Raw genomic sequence first — 19,619 nt, forward strand, 5'->3', positions numbered from 1 at the left:
ATGGAGCAGTCCGCTGCATATACTGGCAATCACAGGATTCAGGGCTGGGGGTGGGGTTAGTGATAGTTAATGGGGGTTGCTCTGACTAGGCTGCAGTTCCTGCTGGTTTACGTAAGGGTCAGGTGTACAATGGGCAGGGTTGGACTGGGTCGCAGCATCCATTGGTTTACATAAAGACAGGGCTGGAGACAGAACTGACCCAGCAATGTGTGTGCATAAACTGATGTGGATGATGGACTGAGCTAGACCCCATACAGGCAAGCGCACTGAAGTCAGGTCTTGCATTAGCTCAGTTAAGGTTTCTTTAGGGATTCCCCCCAACTGGACCACTTGACTCAGAACTCCAACCATGGGGAGAATCGCAGAATCTGTGGTCTGACCATGGAGTACATGTGTCAGAACTGGGTTGACACATAACTGTATTTGTAATAATACACACTTGTTTGCTCAATTTTGAAAAATTAGTATTTCGCATTTTTTTTTCATTCTTTATCAGCATTACAGTTACAGGAGCTAAATTTAAAATTCTGGAGGTGACTGATCTAGTGGTTACAATGCTCACATCACATAGCAGAGCCTAGGTTCAACTTCTGGCAATGCACTTTATGTTTCTGTTAATGTGTATGTTTGGAAGCAGAAGGTGATGATTCAAGTATTTGAGTTTTAGAAATCAATATGAGAGGGCCCGGTGGCTTGGCCTAGCAGCTAAAGTCTTCGCCTTGAAAGCCCCAGGATCCCATATGGGCGCCGGTTCTAATCCCGGCAGCTCCACTTCCCATCCAGCTCCCTGTGGCCTGGGAAAGCAGTCAAGGACGGCCCAAAGCTTTGGGACCCTGCACCCATGTGGGAGACCCGGAAGAGGTTCCTGGTCCCGGCATCGGATTGGCGCGCACCGGCCCGGTTGCGGCTCACTTGGGGAGTGAATCATCGGATGGAAGATCTTCCTCTCTGTCTCTCCTCCTCTCTGTATATCCGGCTTTCCAATAATAATAAAATCTTTAAAAAAAAAAAAAAAGAAATCAATATGAGACCTGGATTGAATTCCAAGCTCTCAGCTTCTGCGCCAGGCTAGACCTGGCTATTGCAGTTATATGAAGAGCCCCATTCCTCTGTCAGTCAGTTGAATAACAAAAAATTCTGTCACTTTTTCTGGTGAAATTTTCAGGAGAAAATGAGTTATTTCAGTCCTTCAAAAATATTCTAAATGCATAAGCTCTACTATTGCTTTCAAGTCAGTCACATATCTTTTCTTAAATGGATATTCTTAAAAAATGTAATCAGCTGTAATCTTTATTCGTCTTTTTATTTAATTTTCCTGTTAATATGATATCAATGCAAAGAAAACAGATTCAGTGTAGCTCATACATATAATTGCAAGAATATATGGTATTTCCCTTCCTCATTCCCTCCTTTCTTCCCACTCCTTTCTACCCTTCCCTCTATCTTTGCTTTTCTTTTTAGTGTTTGAAATAACATTTTTAAAGAGATTTATTTATTTTTATTTAAAAGGCAGATTTACAGAGAGAACACAAACAGAAAGATCTTCTATCTGCTGATTCACTCTCCAAATGGCTCCAGAGTTTGGGGCTGGGCTGGGCTGGGCAGAAGCCAAGAGCTGTACCTAGATCTCCCATATGGGTTCAGGGGCCAAAGAACTTAAGCCTTCGTTTGTTGCTCTCCAGTTGCATTAGAAGGAGTTGGATCTAAAGTTGAGTAGTCAGGACTCCAACTGGCATCCATCTGAGAAGCCTGTGTTGCAGGTGGTAGCTTAACATGCTGCACCACAACAACACTGATCCCATAACATATTTTTAATTAACATTACAAAGAATTAACGCTCCACTAAACAAACAGCTGAATAAGTAAAAAGATTCCTTTAAAAAATTAGTCATTATGGTACTGGTACTGTGACATACTGAGTTAAGGTATACTTTATGGCACTGGCATTCTAAATTGGATCCCATAAAGGCTACTTTGCTTCCATTCCAGTTCCCTGCTAATGTGCCTGGGAAAACAGCTAATGATGGCCCAAGTACCTGGGTCCCTGGCCCTATCATTCATGTGGTGCCCTAGATGAAGTCTCAAGCTTCCGTCTTCAGTCTGGCCCAGTCCCAGATACTACAGGCATTTGGGAAGTGAACCAGCAGATGAAAAATTTCTCTCTATTTATCACTCTAGCTTTCTTAAAAAAGAAAAAAAAAAGAGTAATCACAGTACATCACAAATGATAGTATATCAGAGACCCTCTTCCAAAGTTTAGTTTATCACCTGTGATGATCAAGAACTAACTCAACTTTCTATATCTATTTCCTTCTATACAATATAGAAATACTGGTAAAATTTACGTCTTCTTAGGTTCTTTGTGAAAAAAATTATAAAAACCATTTGAAAGGTTAAGTACATAATAAAATGTATGACAAAAACAATGATTCAGAGAGTAGGGAGATAATGAAACTACAAGGTATAATAAGCAATGAAATGCTGAGAACATGATATGCCACAGTTGTAAAGATGAGTATGAGCATATTAAAAAGCCTAGCAATATACTCCTAGGTATTTATTTAAAGTAGTTATATTTTTATATGTCCATGACTGGGAGAATGGATAAACAAACTGGAGTTCATGCACACAATGTAATATATGTGGTGAAAGTGCATGAATTATAACTACAGAAGAAAACATAAATGGAACAATAAACATCAAAGGAAAACAAGACAGTAACATTTTACAAAGCTCAAAAACAAGCACAGTTAAATGATACGATTAGAGAAGATTATGAAACTATTTGAAGAGAAAAAACTGCAATGATCAACACTTTCAGAGTAAGCATGCTGATGAAATGAGAAAGAAGCTCATGAGTAACTAAAACAATAGTGATAATATTCTAGTTATCAAATTACTAGACAGATTAATAATCGTTTGTTCTGTGTGCCATAACATTTCAGTAATGTATTATTTTGTCCATATAAAACATTGTATAAGATTTAGAATGTAATCCAGTAAAGAAAACAGATGTCTAAGAAATTGTATCTTGCCATTTGCCATCTAAGACATTTGATGAATGGGATAGGCATTTACCACAGCAGTTCTGATGCCACTTGGGTTGCCTCTATCCCATACAGGAGTACCTAAGTTTCAATAATGTCCCTGATTCAGACTGTATTTTTATGCTAATAGTCAGCCTTGGGGGTGGAGAGGGGCAGCAGGCTTTGGCTCTGCTACCCCATGGGAGAACACGATTAATTACTGTGCTCCAGCTTGGTTTAGGAATTTGGTAAGTGGACCATAGGATGAAAACTCTGTCTCCTTGTCTTGGTCTCTCAAGTAAAACAAACAAGCAAAATGCAAAAAAAAAAAACCAATTCAATATGTACGATATATCCCATTTATCCTCCTGTTATTTCTGATGGTGATACAATTTAAAAGTATTTGGTAGGAAGACTCAGAAAACACACAATGTATCTGAAATTTGAAAAAGAATAAACCTTTGAAAACAGTCTACGTCAATATTCAGATTCATATAATATACATTAAGTCTAAGTTTTTGCTCACAAGCCGGGCCAGTGTCAGAAAACTGGTCAAATAATAAATTTTGTGCCCCAGAGGTATAAGTAGTCCTTGGCTTACATCTTATATGAAGTGATTTCATCAATAGTATCTTTTCATTCTGAGCCTTTGTGAAATATGCAGCTAGCATTAATCAAGCAATCTTTTAAAATTATGATGAACTTACGTATTTATGTGTTTTGATTATGATTTTATCTAAGCCTTTTTACAAGTGCACATATACAGTATACCCAGTACCACATAAAGTACACTTACAATTGCAAACTCCATGAATTTTTAATTTGATATTTGTCTTTAGAAAAAAGCTTGATGAGTATTATTTAACTTCTGATCCATTGTATAAGGATTATAAGGAAAATATACAAATATTGGTATTGCTTCTTCATGACTAATTAAAACTGCATAAAAAGTATAATTGCGTGCTGAACTATTTTTCAGGTAAAAAGCAAAAAATTAGAATTAACCTTCGTATTGCCTTTAATGTGTATACTAATATAATGTGTATCTTTTAAAAAGTACATGTAAAGCTTGTCCTAGTTTTTGGTCCAAAATGCCCTAGTTCCAATCCCAAGAGTCCCCATCCAATTTCTAGGTTACCTAGAATGTCTGATTCAGGAAAGTTTAAACACAAACCTAGAGCACTTAATAAAAGTAATATTTAAAGTTGTACTTGAAATTGACAGTGACTATACCAGATGACTTTTCATGTGCTTTCACATTATGACAACATTTTACATATCCATAATTATATAACTACTGTTTCATTTTCAGTATGTCTTCCAAAATAAACACTTTTATATGATATTATATACTGGTCTTTCACTTTTATGTTTTGCATTATTCAATTTTTAGAAAATATTTATTTACTTCAGAAGTAAAGTAATGTACAGTGAATGTGCTGATTCACTCCCTAAATGCCAGCAACAGCTAATGGCAAGCCAGGCTGTAGTTGGGTACCACAAAACTCCACTTTCCCACATTGGTGGTAAGAACTCAAGGATTGAGCCATCATTCCTGCCTCCCAAGGTACACATTACCATGAAGCTAGAAATAGGATTTAAAGACAGGACTTAATTTCTGGTACTCTAATAGAGGAGCCAGGCATCTTAATCACTAGATCCAATAAGCACCTCAAGTATTCCATTTTTAATTCTGTATTATCTGAATAGTGAGAAGGGATAGAAGGTTCATGGATGATTAGCTAAATTTTGTTATTATAGTACAACACAGATTATTTTAAAAAATGCCTTCCAGAATACAAAACATTGTAATTTATTTGCATTAGAAATTTAGGAGTACAAAGGTAGGGCTTGGGTCTGAAGGCTTGAGCCCATTAGCCTGCCAGATGCTCAGAGGCTGAGGGGCCCGGCTAGCCACAGGGGTGGACTCCCAGGCAGCAGGGCTCAGGACAGGTGGTGCAGTTGCTCCCTGAACACAGCTCGGCCTGGAAGTTCAGGCCCTTTGGGCTTCCATGTGCTCAGATCCAGGTTAGTATGTCCCAGAGGCAGGGCTTGGGTCTGAAGGCTTGATCCCAATGGCCTGCTAGATGCTTGGCCTGCTGGGTATTCGGAGCCTAAGGTGCTGGATAGAACCCTGGGGGTGGGTTCCCAGGTGGCAGGGCTCAGGCTGGGTAGCCTGAGGGCTTTGCCCAGTGCCACTGGCACCCAGGCCACCCGGAGATGGGATCTTGAGAGGGGAACACAAAGACCTTTATGGCTGAAACCCAAGAACCAGCCCTTGTAGGATAGACGTGCAGGAGTAGTTAGTATTGAGCAATGCTGAATACTACTCACCAACACACACTAAAGATAGGGGACCTGTACTTCGCATGACTAGATCATAATATTCACCAACGAGAATTGAAACAGGAAATGGGAAATCTTAGGCATGGCCATGGCACTAACCAGGACACAAGAGAACTGGGTCTTGGGGGAGATTTTCTGGGGGATGTATGGGCCCAGCCCTGTGATCTGCAATTTCAAGTGGTTTGCTTGGAGCTGGGAGTGTTGACAGGCTGAGCTAGGCATGACCATAGAACCCCCATGACACTCCTGGACACTGAGGTTGGGAAAAGGCTGGATTGGTCTAGGTTGCAGTACCCACAGACACACCTGAAAATACAGTGTGGGGCGGGCTGGGCTGCAACATCCACCACTCACATATGCAGGGTCTGGGAGTTAGTCTGGTGGAGGAACTAGGGAAATTCACCTGATGGGCCATTGTTACCACTGGTGAGCATGTGATTCAGGCCTGGGTGTTGGTCAGCCTGGACAGGGTAACTCCAACTATCCACATGTGCGTGAGGTGGCTTTGGAAGAGGGTGGACTGAGCAGAGCCAGGCCAGTCTTAGCTCACTGGCAAATGTAGGGGTCAGGCTGGAATGCAGGGCATGCTGGGCTAGGATATCACATCTGTTGGTACGCATGAGTCAGGGATGGGAGCAGACTGGGCAGGGCCAGGATGCAGCAATCACTAAGAGTTGGTAGCCTAGCAGTAAAGTCCTCACCCTGAATGTGCCAGAATCCCATATGGGCGCCGGTTCTAATCCCGGCAGACCTGCTTCCCATCCCTGCTGGTGGTCTGGGAAAGCAGTAGAGGACAGCCTAAATCCTTGGGACCCTGCACCTGTGTGGGAGACCTGGAAGAGGCTCTGGGCTCCTGCCTTCGGATCGGCTCAGCTCTGGCCATTGCAGTCACTTGGGGAGTAAATCAGTGGACGGAAGACTTTCCTCTCTGTTTTTTTCTCTCTGACTTCGCATTAAAAATAAATAAATCTTTTAAAAAATCAACACTTCATGCTCATTTCTTAGTTAATGTCAATTGAATTCATCATTTTTGTGTTTGGAGCAGAAAATATAAAAATGGAGCAGTAAAATAATTTTAGGTTAAGTTGATATCCAAGACTGGCATCATGGTAATTATTTCAATGATGACACAAAGCGTGTGGGTACATGTTTTATTTTTCTGATTCAGTTGCGGACAGTGCTCTAAATGAAGCTTCAGTTCTTTGGTAGAATTCTCGCCAATTACAATTTTAAAATAAGTTCTCCCTTTTTCTCAAAAGTGTCAATATAACCAATCTTATTAGGGGAGGAAAACATGGGGAAAAATCTCTTTAGAAGACTTCAAATATAATGATCCATACCCAGAAATAAATAAAACAGATACAGTAGACTAAATAAGTTACTTGAAATGGAAGTTTTTATTTTAAGAATATTTTTCTCGAGCCCGGCACGGTGGCCTAGCTGCTACAGCCCTCGCCTTGAACACGCCGGGATCCCATATGGGCACCGGTTCTAATCCCGGCAGTTCCACTTCCCATCCAGCTCCCTGCTTGTGGCCTGGAAAAGCAGCCAAGGACGGCCCAAGGCTTTGGGACACTGCACCCGCGTGGGACACCTGGAAGAGGTTCCTGGTTCCTGGCTTCGGATCGGCACAGCACCGGCCTTTGTGGTCACTTGGGGAGTGAATCACCGGACAGAAGATCTTCCTCTCTGTCTCTCCTCCTCTCTGTATATCTGACTTTGTAATAAAAATAAATAAATCTTAAAAAAAGAATATTTTTCTCCTCCAATTATAGAATTATTTCAAATATACCTGGCCAATATCAAGAGGCATTTTCCACTTATTACATGGTATCATTTCTTTGTGTTAAGAAGGAAAAAAAGTCAATTGTGACAGTGTATTTTTAGATATTGATCATCTCATTTTGGTGCAAAGGGAATAAAATAATTAAAGTTGAGTAAAAAATAATTTGATGTACAGCATATTTCCAAGCATAACTATCACCATAACTGTTCAGATGAGATTTCTTGAAAGCCAAGTAATAAATGCATGTCCTAGATTCCTTTTTCGAATCTACACCTTGCTTCAAATTGGCCTCTTTTACAGGAAGCTTAAGTTTAATTTTATCTTCAGATACTTTATACAATTATAAGAAAATATAATCATTAACATGAACATAATGGCTTAATTAGACTGTTAAATGGACATTAACTGTAAGTTACATAATTTATTTTACAATACACTTTAAGAATCTGTCATTGCTGTATTCTGTTAAAGTAGCATTGCTTCAATGCACATAGCAGTCTTTTTTGTTTTCATGGTAATGAACATTCATTTTAGAAACTGAAAAATACAAAAAAGTCTAAACAATGTCATTCTTACTTTCATTATCAAGAAATAAATATCTATTTTATTTCATTATCTATAATACGCATTTCTACTGTTATGACACATAGTAATAATTTGTAGAGTCCAGAAAAAATATTACCAAAACGTAAAGTAGCAATAGAATATTAATATATACATTAATATTGATTTATCATATCAATTATCTTTAATTTTCCCTAAGTCCCATGTTTTGTTACCACTACATATTTGCATGTTTCAAAAAATCGTTATTACTTTCATTCTAGCTATAAAAAATAATTATGAAGATCAGCACTGTTGCTTTAACTAATGAATAAGCTGATATTTAAATTGATGTCTATCTCTGTGATTTTTCACAAGAACATTGAAGAACTGAAGAAGCTTTTACACAGGAGAGAAAATAAATGTAAATATAATCCAAACACTAACTTCCAATCCTTGTGCCTATGGAACTGTATGTATCATGAATATTTTTTTTAAAAAGCAGGAAAGAAAGAAGATTACAAAGAGCCTTGTGGTAAACAAACATGTCATTCGGCTCCAGTCAATTTATTTTTAACAAATGTGTAGTAAGTACATTTTATATACAGAAATGAATATTAGGTTTTATTCCTAACTTCAAGGATTTTAAAAACTAATGGGAGACAGAATACTGCCAGTAGACTATAACTGTCAAATGATTCAGAGGGGTATCTTACATTTATTGCGGATTATCATATGATTGACATAGCAATCTGCAAAGTAAAAATACACTAGCTCTGCCCACGCAGAGAATTATAGCTAATAAGTCAACAAAGAGGACAAAATGTAATCTTAAAAACTAATCCAGAAGTATACAGAAAAAATAAAACAAAAACAAAAATATAGGAAAAATAAAAGACAAACAACAAGCTAACGTATTAAATCCCAGTAACACCAACAATGGCATTAAATATAAATGGTTAAAATAGGAGGAAGGCACAAACAGTTACGGAAATGAGAAAGTTTCATCAATGAGGCTTTACAGGTCAGGACAGAATTTAGACAAAAATAATGCTAACTAAATAATTAAGGCACAAAAAGACAAACTCAATATATCCTCACACACATATGGATTCTCACAATAGGTAAAATTATAGAAATTAAGAATCTAATGGTTGTTGCTAGAAGTTGAGTAGAGTAGAGAAGGAGGGGAGGAGAATTTTGGAAAAGTTGACTAGTGAGGAAGTAGTTACAGATAGGTCAATTACGGTGTGATATTTCACCTTAGTTGAGTGATATATCATAATAATGATATTCCAAAAAAGCTATAAGAAAGTATTATGATTTTTCCCCATAATTCTGGAATACAAGTTTGAGGAATATATATTCTTCTAAGTATCTGAATATTGTATAATGTTCACTTGTATCAAAACAGCAAATGGTAGACTGTAAGTATGTTCAGGTTCTGTTTCAATTAAAAATGTAAAAATATACATAGCATGTTCTGTAAACCCTCAAATCAAAGGAATAAAAACTGCAAGATATGCTTTACACATTTTAAGTCATTTATATGAGTCAGAATACAGTTAAAATAAATGAAAACACTGCTAGGTAAAATTGATGTTGAGTTACAACCATATGCAGAATCCTTTGAATTTCACAGAAGAACTTGTTTATATTCAATTGGAAATGGGGAAATTTCTGAAAATGAGAAACCTGAAGCTTGTATTTTGAATGACTAACCCAAAATTGATTTATTTTATACTTCCAAGTAGATTAAATCCAGATGTTATGATGTGATTTATTTAAAAATTATTATTTATTAATTCCTTTATGACACAAAAGAAAGATCTACTTAAGAACTAAGACAAAGCTTAGATGAAGTAGGAAAGGTCAAGATCAAGAACAGAAGCTTTTGTTCAAAAGGATCTTAAAGGTGACACATCAAACAGGATATATGATAGAAAAAAGAGAATGAATCAGAAGTAACTGACAAAGGCCATGAGCCACTGTACATTAAAAAACAGAAATAGATAGTATAAGAACAAAAAGTCCTAAGAAGGGAATAGTATCGTCTCCAAAACAGTACGCACTGGGTAAAGCAGACAGAAAATCATTTTATGCTCCAGGTACACTTGGAGTATTTCATTATCACTGTTTAGTCAAGACCAAATGTCCAAACCGTACAAGCATTATTCTCTGTTTTTCCTGGCATTTCCTGAGCTGCAAATAGCAAAACTTAAGCCCACTACTGCCTTAAAATAGGGTTCATAAAGATAAAGTTGAGGAAAATACTGCAACTATTAAAAGGATGCTATTGAGAATATAAGCAATCCTTTGGGAACAATATGATAATGACATTTGTTATCTATGAAGTAGCTGTAAATAGCAGGTGCCCATAATTCTGGAATGAGAAAACAATTGATACTAATTAGTTAAATATAGATATTTTGAAATTAAAGAATGTGTGGGTCAGTTAGTAAAAGGACACTTTTACAATTTTACCTGTCTCTGTAGAAAATCTTAAATCACTGAAAATTATTTTATCCATTATTTTCAATATAATAGCTGAAGGATGGAGTGACTAAATTATGATCTGGTTGGTACCTATGAATTCTAAAGATATAAAACTCTGTTTCTGATCTAATTCACTACATGAACGTTAAAAGAAACATAACTTTTCTTTTTAAAAATTATTTTTAAAAATTATTTTTATTATTATTTACACAGTTGAGAGGGATGCACACAGTTGAGTCTCTGATTAGGGTGGGGAGGGTTGAGGTATGGAGGAAGGTGGATACGACAAATGTCTGAATTTTTTTTCTTCCATGTCTGAGGGAAGGCAAAGGAGGGAGGCACTCTTTGCTGTCAAACTATATTAGCACCTGAGGATGCGGGACAATTATTTGATAACACCTTAGAGACCCCGATATGGGGAAAGATGGTTCCAAGGGTGTTACTTGAGTGGTTTTAATAGTTATTATATGTTGTCAGCTTCATTGCACCAGGGTTGTGAAAATCTTCCCAAGGTGTATTGGATGACCAAGTCCACTTTAGTGCATCCACAGACCTGAAAATATGCTGCAAAGCTTGGCCAGGAAAATGTTCAATCTGCACTGTTTTCCATTTTCTGATGAGATACTTGATGTGTTGGGCTGGCCTAGATGAGCTGGTTGTCTTGCCCCCTGAGAACATCTGGGCATGCTGTCTATACACAGCACAGGCATTAGCAACTGAGGAGGACTAGTGCTGACAGATGCACTCTAAGGTCAGACCGCATACATTCTGATTTTCCTTATGGGTTTGAGTCCAGTGGTCTAGTTGGGGAGCCCCTCAAGACTCTTCACCTGGGTGACCTCAGACTTGACTCTTGTATGTGCAGAGCAGTGCAGGGTCAGGTTCTTTCCATCACCTGTACCAGCCAAAGCATATTAGCAGAGGATGCAGCTGCCTGGTCAGTTCCAGCCCTAGCCCCATTTCTCATCTGAACTGATGAGTGCTACAGCCTAGCCCAACCAATCACAGCAGAGGTCCAGTCTTCATGTACACCAGTGGGTGCAATAGCCTAGTCTGGGTGACCCCCAATAATCTCCATCAGGCCTGCCCTCACTTTGGGTTTTGATGTGCCGGCATGTGCTACACAGAGCCAGGTCTGCTCTGTGTGCCATTTGGCTCTCGTGTACACACATGGGTGCTGCAGCTTAGCTCAGGCCTCCCTGCCCCAGCACTGGCTCTCAAACTCACCAGCATGAGCTGCAGCTCAGCAGGGGTGTGCACATAGTTCCACTATCATGTCCACTCTCAAAGCCATGGATCCATGTTTATCAGTAAGTACTGTGATCTAGCCCTACATGACTTGCACCCTGTCCTGGCATGGTCCAGCATTTGTTGCACCCTAGTCCAGGGGGTCCACATCATTTCTGTGTTCCAGTGGGTGTGAATGGTTGGCCCACTCTCAGATCAGTACACTCCCAGTCCCAGCTCTCACGCTCACAAAGTCCTCAAGCTTCCGCTAACCGGCCTACTGCGAGGTTTGGGTCCTGTGCATGCTAGCCAGTGCTATGGCCCAGTCTGAGAAAGCTTGCTCACAGGCTCAGCATTTGCCAGCAGGTGCTACAACCTGACTCATCCTGGATCAACTCCAGTGTGTTCTGTGGACTGGCCCTGTCCAATCCACCCACAGACCTGGCTCACACATATGCCAGTGGGTACTGCAGCCCAGTCTGGTCCGGTCTGGCCTGCTCCAGTCCAGGCCTTTGTGCTCACCACCACGGGCTGAATACTACTAGGGAAGTTCCCCAAGTTCCCTTCCCGGACCTGTTCCCAGCAGCGGTCAAGCCTGACATGGCCAGCATCTGTACTAAGTCCATTTCAAGCCTTGAATCTTGCGTGTACTGGCAAGTGCTTCAAACCTGCTTGGCATGGCCCAACTACAGTCTCAACTCTTACTGGCACGCATTGCAGCTTGGCCCAGATGGGTGTGGCCCACACCCTGTCCTGGCACCTGGGCATGCCAGCAGGTGCTAAGGCCTGGCAAAGCCCACCCTGCCCACAGACCTGATCCACTCAAATGCTGAAGAGCGCTATACTATAGCCTTGCCTGGTCTGGCCAGCCCCCAATCCCAGCTACTGTGCTCCTCCTGCAGCCTAGCAGGGGAGTCCAAATTGTAACTTTTTTCAAGACTTTTGTGTGTCATTCTTTTAATAAGTGAAAACCTAAGGTATTTACAAATTAAATAAATAACCTATACTCTCCTTCAAGATATCAATAACATTTATAATGGCTTATATTTAGAATCAGTCTTGGTTTATATGACATCATAAAGTCAGCACATTATTCAAAATCAAACCTTAGCTAGTAATCCAGTTGTAGATACTTGAAGGAGACATACGTAATGAAAAAGATGAAATGTTCTAGCATAATTACACAGGAAATTAATATTTATTCCTCTCACAGTAAAAATAAACTAATAATCTGCTATTCATATCCCAAATCAGTGATCAGATTTAATGCTTTTTAAAGAAGCAAAGACTTACAAAATATATTTTAAGAAATGCTACTGATAATTCCCAACTGTCTTTAAAAAATCCATAGATCATATATTTATTTTGTGTCCTAGAACAATGTGTGAGAACTAGAAGTACCTTTAAAAAAATAGGCAAACACAAATTCATCGGCTCTGACCACAGTACATGCAGAGGTTACTCCCAAAAGCAAAAATATCTGAATTTCTAGCAGATTTCCAAGTGAAAATAATGCCACTACTCAGTTGAGAAAACTGGAACAAAATTCAGCAAAATATGGTTCGTGGGCAATATCTGTCCCGACGCTTGTTTTTTTAACTCACATTACCAAGACACACCCACATCCATTCATTCAGTCATTTACACCTCAGGAGCTTTTCTGCTATAACAGCAGCGTTTAGTAATTATGACCTTAAATATTTATCATTTGGTCCCTTAGATAAAACATTTGCTGACACTTACTCTAAAATAACAACTACTCTTTTCCCTTCTGTTGAGATCCTTGAAATTTGGAACTAAAATAGTTTAACAAAAGATCCAAAAATATACAGGAATACTGTTAGGACATTTCAAAGCTCACAAAATCTTTACCACCTTCATTAATGGCTTTTGAATAACAGCAATGAACTGCTTACTTGTTCTATGCCATGAGATAATTCTTGTGGAATGTCTTATGGATTCCACAAGTAAAAGCCACAAAATTACTTTCAGTCTAACAAGAAACAATATCTGGAAATCTACAGCTCTAGAGATCTGATACAAATAACAATGTATATAGTACAATAAAAAATACAGCCATATACTTGAATCCTTACTTCAGAAATTCTTAGTTCTTTGAGAAATTATGCCAACATTGATATTCATAATTACCTCTGGTAATGAAAGGAAGGGAATAACGAAAGATAAATTAAATCAACAGTTTCCCTAAATTGTCACATAAACTTTTCTATTATCGTATATTATCTTTTATTTCTCCATCATTGGATAAAGGTATCATGAAAAAGAAGTAGCAGCAATAGGCTTACATTTGTATTACACACAGAATGGTAGCTGAATACTCTAGATTAAAGATGTAAGTAAATTTTTATAGAATATATATGTATATAGATGTGTGTGTGTATATTAGTAAATTCAGCCCAGTATCTTCCATTTAGTCTTGTTTTATATCAGGCTTGATTTAAACACTTATATTAGCTGTTGGAGCCCTGAAGATATTCCATTTTTGCATCACTGGATTAGATAATATCTAAAGGAAATAAATTTCAGTTCAAGTGTTAGATCATTGTTAAAAGTTATTTTACATACTTGTCTATATGTATAGAAACTTAGGTGAAACTGATACTGTCTTATTGCAAAAATGATAATGTCTTACAGAAAACTCTGAGGTCATTTTGTGAATAGCATATTCTAGTTTTGTAAAGTGCAATATAGTATAGTCAACCTTTCCAAAAATATGAGACTAACAGGCATTATAACTTCATCATAATGATCTTTTTAGAGGTTCATGTTCCTATTATATCTTCTGGAAGATGAAACCTTTGCTTACTGTATAATAATGCATACTTTTCTGATACATGTTTACATGATTGGTCTTCAAAGAAATATTTGCATTCAAATGAGAAACTTTAAAACAGCTATCATATGAACTCTAGGTAAATAGAATAGTTTTCATTGTTAGAAAAAGACATTATTAGCAAATTAACAAAAGGAAAGTTTGTAAGTTTATACCTGTTGCACAATTGTTGTTAATTCCAAGCAGAGTTGTATGACATTATTCCTTGTAACTGAATAGTCTGTCACAGCAGCAAATGGTGACCTACAAAGGGAAAAGAAAAACTGTAGTTATCAGGAAAACCCATTGAAAAGTCCAAAAATGTAATAGCTTAAAACAGATTTTAAATTATATGAATGAGTATGAAGTTTTATATGTTGATAAAAATGGTTGTAACTGATTTAACCAAAAAAGAAATTTCAGAAGAGAAATTTAATAAACCTGTTGCTATCAAATTTCCTTTTTTGTATGATTTAATATCAGAAATTCTTTTGCACTAGATTTAAAAGAAAATAACAAAGAATACTACTTCAGGTAAATACAATTTGTTTATTTTTTTAAGATTTATTTATTTTTATTACAAAGTCAGATATACAGAGAAAAGGAGAGACAGAGAGGAAGATCTTCTGTCCGATGATTCACTCCCCAAGTGAGCCGCAACGGGCCGATGCGCGCCGATCCGAAGCCGGGAACCAGGAGCCTCCTCTGGGTCTCCCACGTGGGTGCAGGGTCCCAAGGCTTTGGGCCGTCCTCAACTGCTTTCCCAGGCCACAAGCAGGAAGCTGGATGGGAAGCAGGTCTGCCGGGATCAGAACCAGCACCCATATGGGATCCTGGCACATTCAAGGTGGGGATTTCAGCAGCTATGCTATCGTGCTGGGCCCAACATACTGTTTTCTAAATGACTACACACTTGTATTCCACTAATTTGTCTATTCCTACATCCAAACCCAATGTTTTATATGTATAACTTGCTTCAGTGGAAGGGGATATTAAAATTCAAATGAAGTTAATTAGGAAAATGTGACTAATTTAAATTAACACACTTAAAACATTAACCTCTTCAATTCAAAGGAGAAAGCAGCTTTTAAAAATCCATATTGAAGCAATTTTTCTAAATCTGGGTTATAAAATGGTTGCATCATGGTATGTAAATGTATGCAAACTTATCAAACTACACATTTAAAATGGATGAGTCTTCTAGAATCTAAATTGAACCTCAATAAAATTGTTTCATAAAAATACATAAAATACTGATATAAGTATCTCAAGGAGAACATTATTAACTTACATGTTTTGTTATATTAAAGCATAAAGCAGGTATTTTAGATCCAGAATTAAGTGTAACTATTATTATAATGGTTTCTGTTATGCTTGAAAGGGTGTTTATCAAATTTTAAAATGTCATTCAAAGTGTTGAGGAGTGAAGTGTGATCTTTTTAACATTGATATTTAAATGAATCTCATTTATCTTTAAAATACACAAAAAGAAACATCTTTTTGACAACTCAATGCCTATAGCAAACTGAATTCTATATCATTTTTATGACCTCGTATAATTTAATTTAAATGAGTGACCCAAGATCCAATCTGCAGAAAAATGGGGGGAAATATCTAACACATAGCAAGGAAACCAGATTTTCTTCATAATGTTTAAAAAAAAACCCAAAATTTACCTCTTAAATGCAAATCATATATTATCATATTCAGAGCCATTCTTATTTAACAGATATTAATATTTGATATGACTTTGTTATAAACACACAAATATGTGTAAAAGGTATGTAAGCTTTGTGGTCATCAGGTGTTCACTCAATCATGACTTAATGATCATCCATGAGGTGCAAAAATGGATCTCTGCAGAACAGCTGAACATGATCAGCACAATGACAAAACAAAAATAAGGCTAGGAGTTTTGCTCTTAAATCTAAAGAACTCCTAAACTAGAGTTAAGAATACTTATAAAAAAGAACACAATGATTTTAAGTAAGGGAAATTAAATTCACAGCAATAAAGTTTTTTATGCCAGAAAGGAAAAAAAGGAGGACATGATTCTTGGCTTATCAATAAATGGTTTTTATATAAATTACCCTATTTAGATCTTAAACATTAAGTATATTTCCTTAAGTCGTCACATAGATAAAATGATGGTTATGCTTCTATCTAATGCTAAATTTCGTGAGCATATAAGAAATGCTACGCTGTATATTCTTATTTTTTAAAAAAGCACTGCATTAATAGAAAGGTTATTAGTGCTGCAGAAATCCTAAACAAATTAGAAACTAATAAGGAGAACCTGGAAAGCCTTACTAGCACTCTGGTTGGCACTAGTGAAGCCTCAGGGCAGCTGTCCATGAATAGTGGCAGTGCTAACATCACTGCTATTCTCTGAACCAAGTGGTGCCAAGTGAGGAACAATGAGTTTGTTAAAGGAAACAAAACCAAACAACAACGAACCACATTTTCTGATGGGCATATTTGATGTAGTTTTCTGGGTTTCAGTAATGTTTTTTCCTGATACAGAATTCACTTTTTTTCCTAAAGCTTTCTATCATGGAAGAAGTAAATTTCACCATTTTTAAAATGAGGCGAAAAACTTGAAAAAATATATTTCCCACCCCCAAAATAGTTTACCGCTAACATTTTTAATTACGTGAAAAGTTTCCAGAAACATAAAGAGATCTCATTGATACTTTCAAAATAAAATAATCTTAGGTGTTTTACAAATAATCAGAGCTAGATATTAATGTTAAAACTAGAGAAAGTAAAACCACTCTATACACAAAGTAAACCTTTTTGATTTCATAATTTTGAGTTTTTTAACAATGCCACTAAATAACATGACATAATTATCAGTAAACTGCGTATAGACAAATTTGCAAAGCTATAGTAAGATGCACAAAAAAAGATTTCGGAAAAGCTGTATGAAAGATGAGGTGTCAAAAACAGCAGAATGCTTAGAACTAGACAAATAAATCACAAGTAAATTGTGCACTGAAAATAAACAATAAAGCTACCAACTGTGATTTCTGTTTGAGAGCTTTCCTTCAGAAACACCTTCTGCATTCAAGTCGGTGTTTAAAATGGAAGAAAACAAATTTGATGAGTCATAGATTATATTTTATTTAAGAAATGTAAGGAGATTGTCTGAAACATATCTCATTTAAATGGAAACGCTTTTAAAGTCAGTGTGTGTGTTTGTGAGAGAGAGAGAGAGATACAGACAGACAGGACAGAGAGAGACAAAGAGACAGAAAGAGAGAATAAATTATTAACAGTATTTTTTCCTGGCAATCAGATTTTACACTTAAGTTTTTCATTATCAAAAAACATGTTACTAGTATCTTCTAAAGGTATTGTTCATGAAAGATACTTCATAAACAAGTAGAATTACATGTTAATACTTACAGAAAGGAATAAACTTTCACTATAAATAATAAACATTCTATATAAATAACGTTTTATACATCAACCTGAGATCAAAACTAGAAAAAAGGTAAAGATTTTCAGCTTTCGAGACTAATACAAGTGTAAAAAGTATTCATATGCTGCTTTATATCACTTCTATAAAATCCATGAAAATGAGAACTCAAAGGAGACAGCACATGTAAATCCAAAGGAGGAAAACAAGAAATTTAGTACCAAAACCAAAACCATATTAACATATATTCTTTATATTATATCAACGAATTTAACAAAGTTGCTTAATATTTCACAGAAAAATGGGAATGATACAAATTTTCTGAGAACTCAGTGAATTGATATACACTATGATACATCTATTATGATATCTAGAATGAAAGTCCAGGTTTTATCTTACTATTTTGTCCCTTTCTTCAAATGCCATAAAATAATAAACACAAAAATCTCAAACCATACTTCTATACATAAAGGTTTATCTAAAATTTTTTGAAATCAAAATATATTGTTGCTTTAAAGTGAACCCAGTTGTTAAATGTCAAAATAACCACATTTAGTTGAAATTATATTTTTCAAATTAATATTTATACCATATTATATAGCAATAGCTAAAGTTAAAGATCAAGAGTTTGATAACAATTAGTTACAATGGTCATTTTCTTTTGAAAGCCAGAAAGATACAAATATAGAGAAAGAATTCCCTCCTCTGGACCACTCTCCAAATACCCTCAATGGCCAGAAATGGGCTGAGCCAAAGCCAAGAATAAAGAGCCCAACCCAGTTCTCTCATGTGGGTTGAAAGGACCCAACCACCTGCATCATCATATGGTCTACACTAGATGGAAGCTGGAATTAAGAACACAGCTGGGGTTTGAACCCAGGTAAGCTGGGTTCCTAATAGGTGTCAATGGATAAAATGCCTGCCCCTGCAGTAGTCATTTTAAACCCCTAAAATTCAAGCAAAGCTACAATGACAAGCCAAAATAATAACTATATATGGTTATCATTACTGCTACGGAACTTTTATAAGTTGCAAGCCATTCATAAGCAGACAAAAATAAAAAGAAGACATAATATTGCCCTACATAAAGCAATCACAAAGCAAGAAAAATTTGCTTTACAAATTAAAACAAAACAAATGAAAATACTAGTAAGATTTATCTGGATTAAGTAGGAATTTAAATCATTATTCTAAAAGTCACAAAATTAATCACTGGTTATCTTTGGATGTATATAAATTAAAATATGTTGGAAATAATACGTAATTTTGGCAACAAAGCTGGTAAACTATAGAATACTGATGCTTGAAAGAAACTAGGTCTCGGTCTCCTTCTCTCTGTAACTTTTTCAAATAAATCTTTTTTAAAGATTTATTTATTTTTATTGGAAAGGTAGATATATAGAGAGGAGGGAAAGAAACGGAGAGGAAGATTTTCTATCTGCTGTTTCACTCCCCAAGTGGCTGCAGAACCCGGAGCTGAACCCATCTCAAGCCAGGAGCCAGGAGCCTCTTCTGGTTCTCCCATGTGGGCATGTGGGTGCAGGGTCCCTAAGCCTTGGGCCGTCCTCTTCTGCTTTCCCAGACTACAAGCATGGAGCTCAATAGGAAGCAGGGGAGCCAGGATACAAACTGGTGCCCATACGGGATGCCAGCACAAACAAGGCAAGGACTATAGCCACTAGGCTACGGCGATGGGCCCTCAAATAAATCTTTAAAAGAAAAGAAATTCAGGTCTTATTCAGCTGGTCATACATATCCACCCTAAAAATAAGACATGGAGTTCAAGTTACCATTCTCTAGATGTACATCTGAGACTAAACCACTTGCCAACTCTTTCATAGTATGCCATCATGCATTTTGACAAGGATTCATGATAATGGCCATGAAAGAACAGGAATCTTTTTTAATTTTCTTGCCTTTGATTAGTGTGTTTTGTTTTAG

The 19,619-nt window shown here is 36.8% G+C and overlaps 1 protein-coding gene across 6 annotated transcripts in view; it reads right to left on the reverse strand.

The window, feature by feature from the left end:
- CNKSR2 (connector enhancer of kinase suppressor of Ras 2) overlaps positions 1-19,619 on the reverse strand; it is a 250,800-nt gene that overhangs the window by 182,663 nt on the left and 48,518 nt on the right. For all 6 annotated transcript variants that reach the window (XM_058658816.1, XM_058658815.1, XM_058658814.1 and 3 more), the window contains exon 4: positions 14,434-14,521. In XM_058658816.1, coding sequence (XP_058514799.1) covers positions 14,434-14,521 — 88 coding nt within the window. The remainder of the gene's footprint in view (positions 1-14,433; positions 14,522-19,619) is intronic.

Source organism: Ochotona princeps, chromosome X (assembly GCF_030435755.1).
Source record: "Ochotona princeps isolate mOchPri1 chromosome X, mOchPri1.hap1, whole genome shotgun sequence".
NCBI classification, from domain to species: Eukaryota; Metazoa; Chordata; class Mammalia; order Lagomorpha; family Ochotonidae; genus Ochotona; species Ochotona princeps.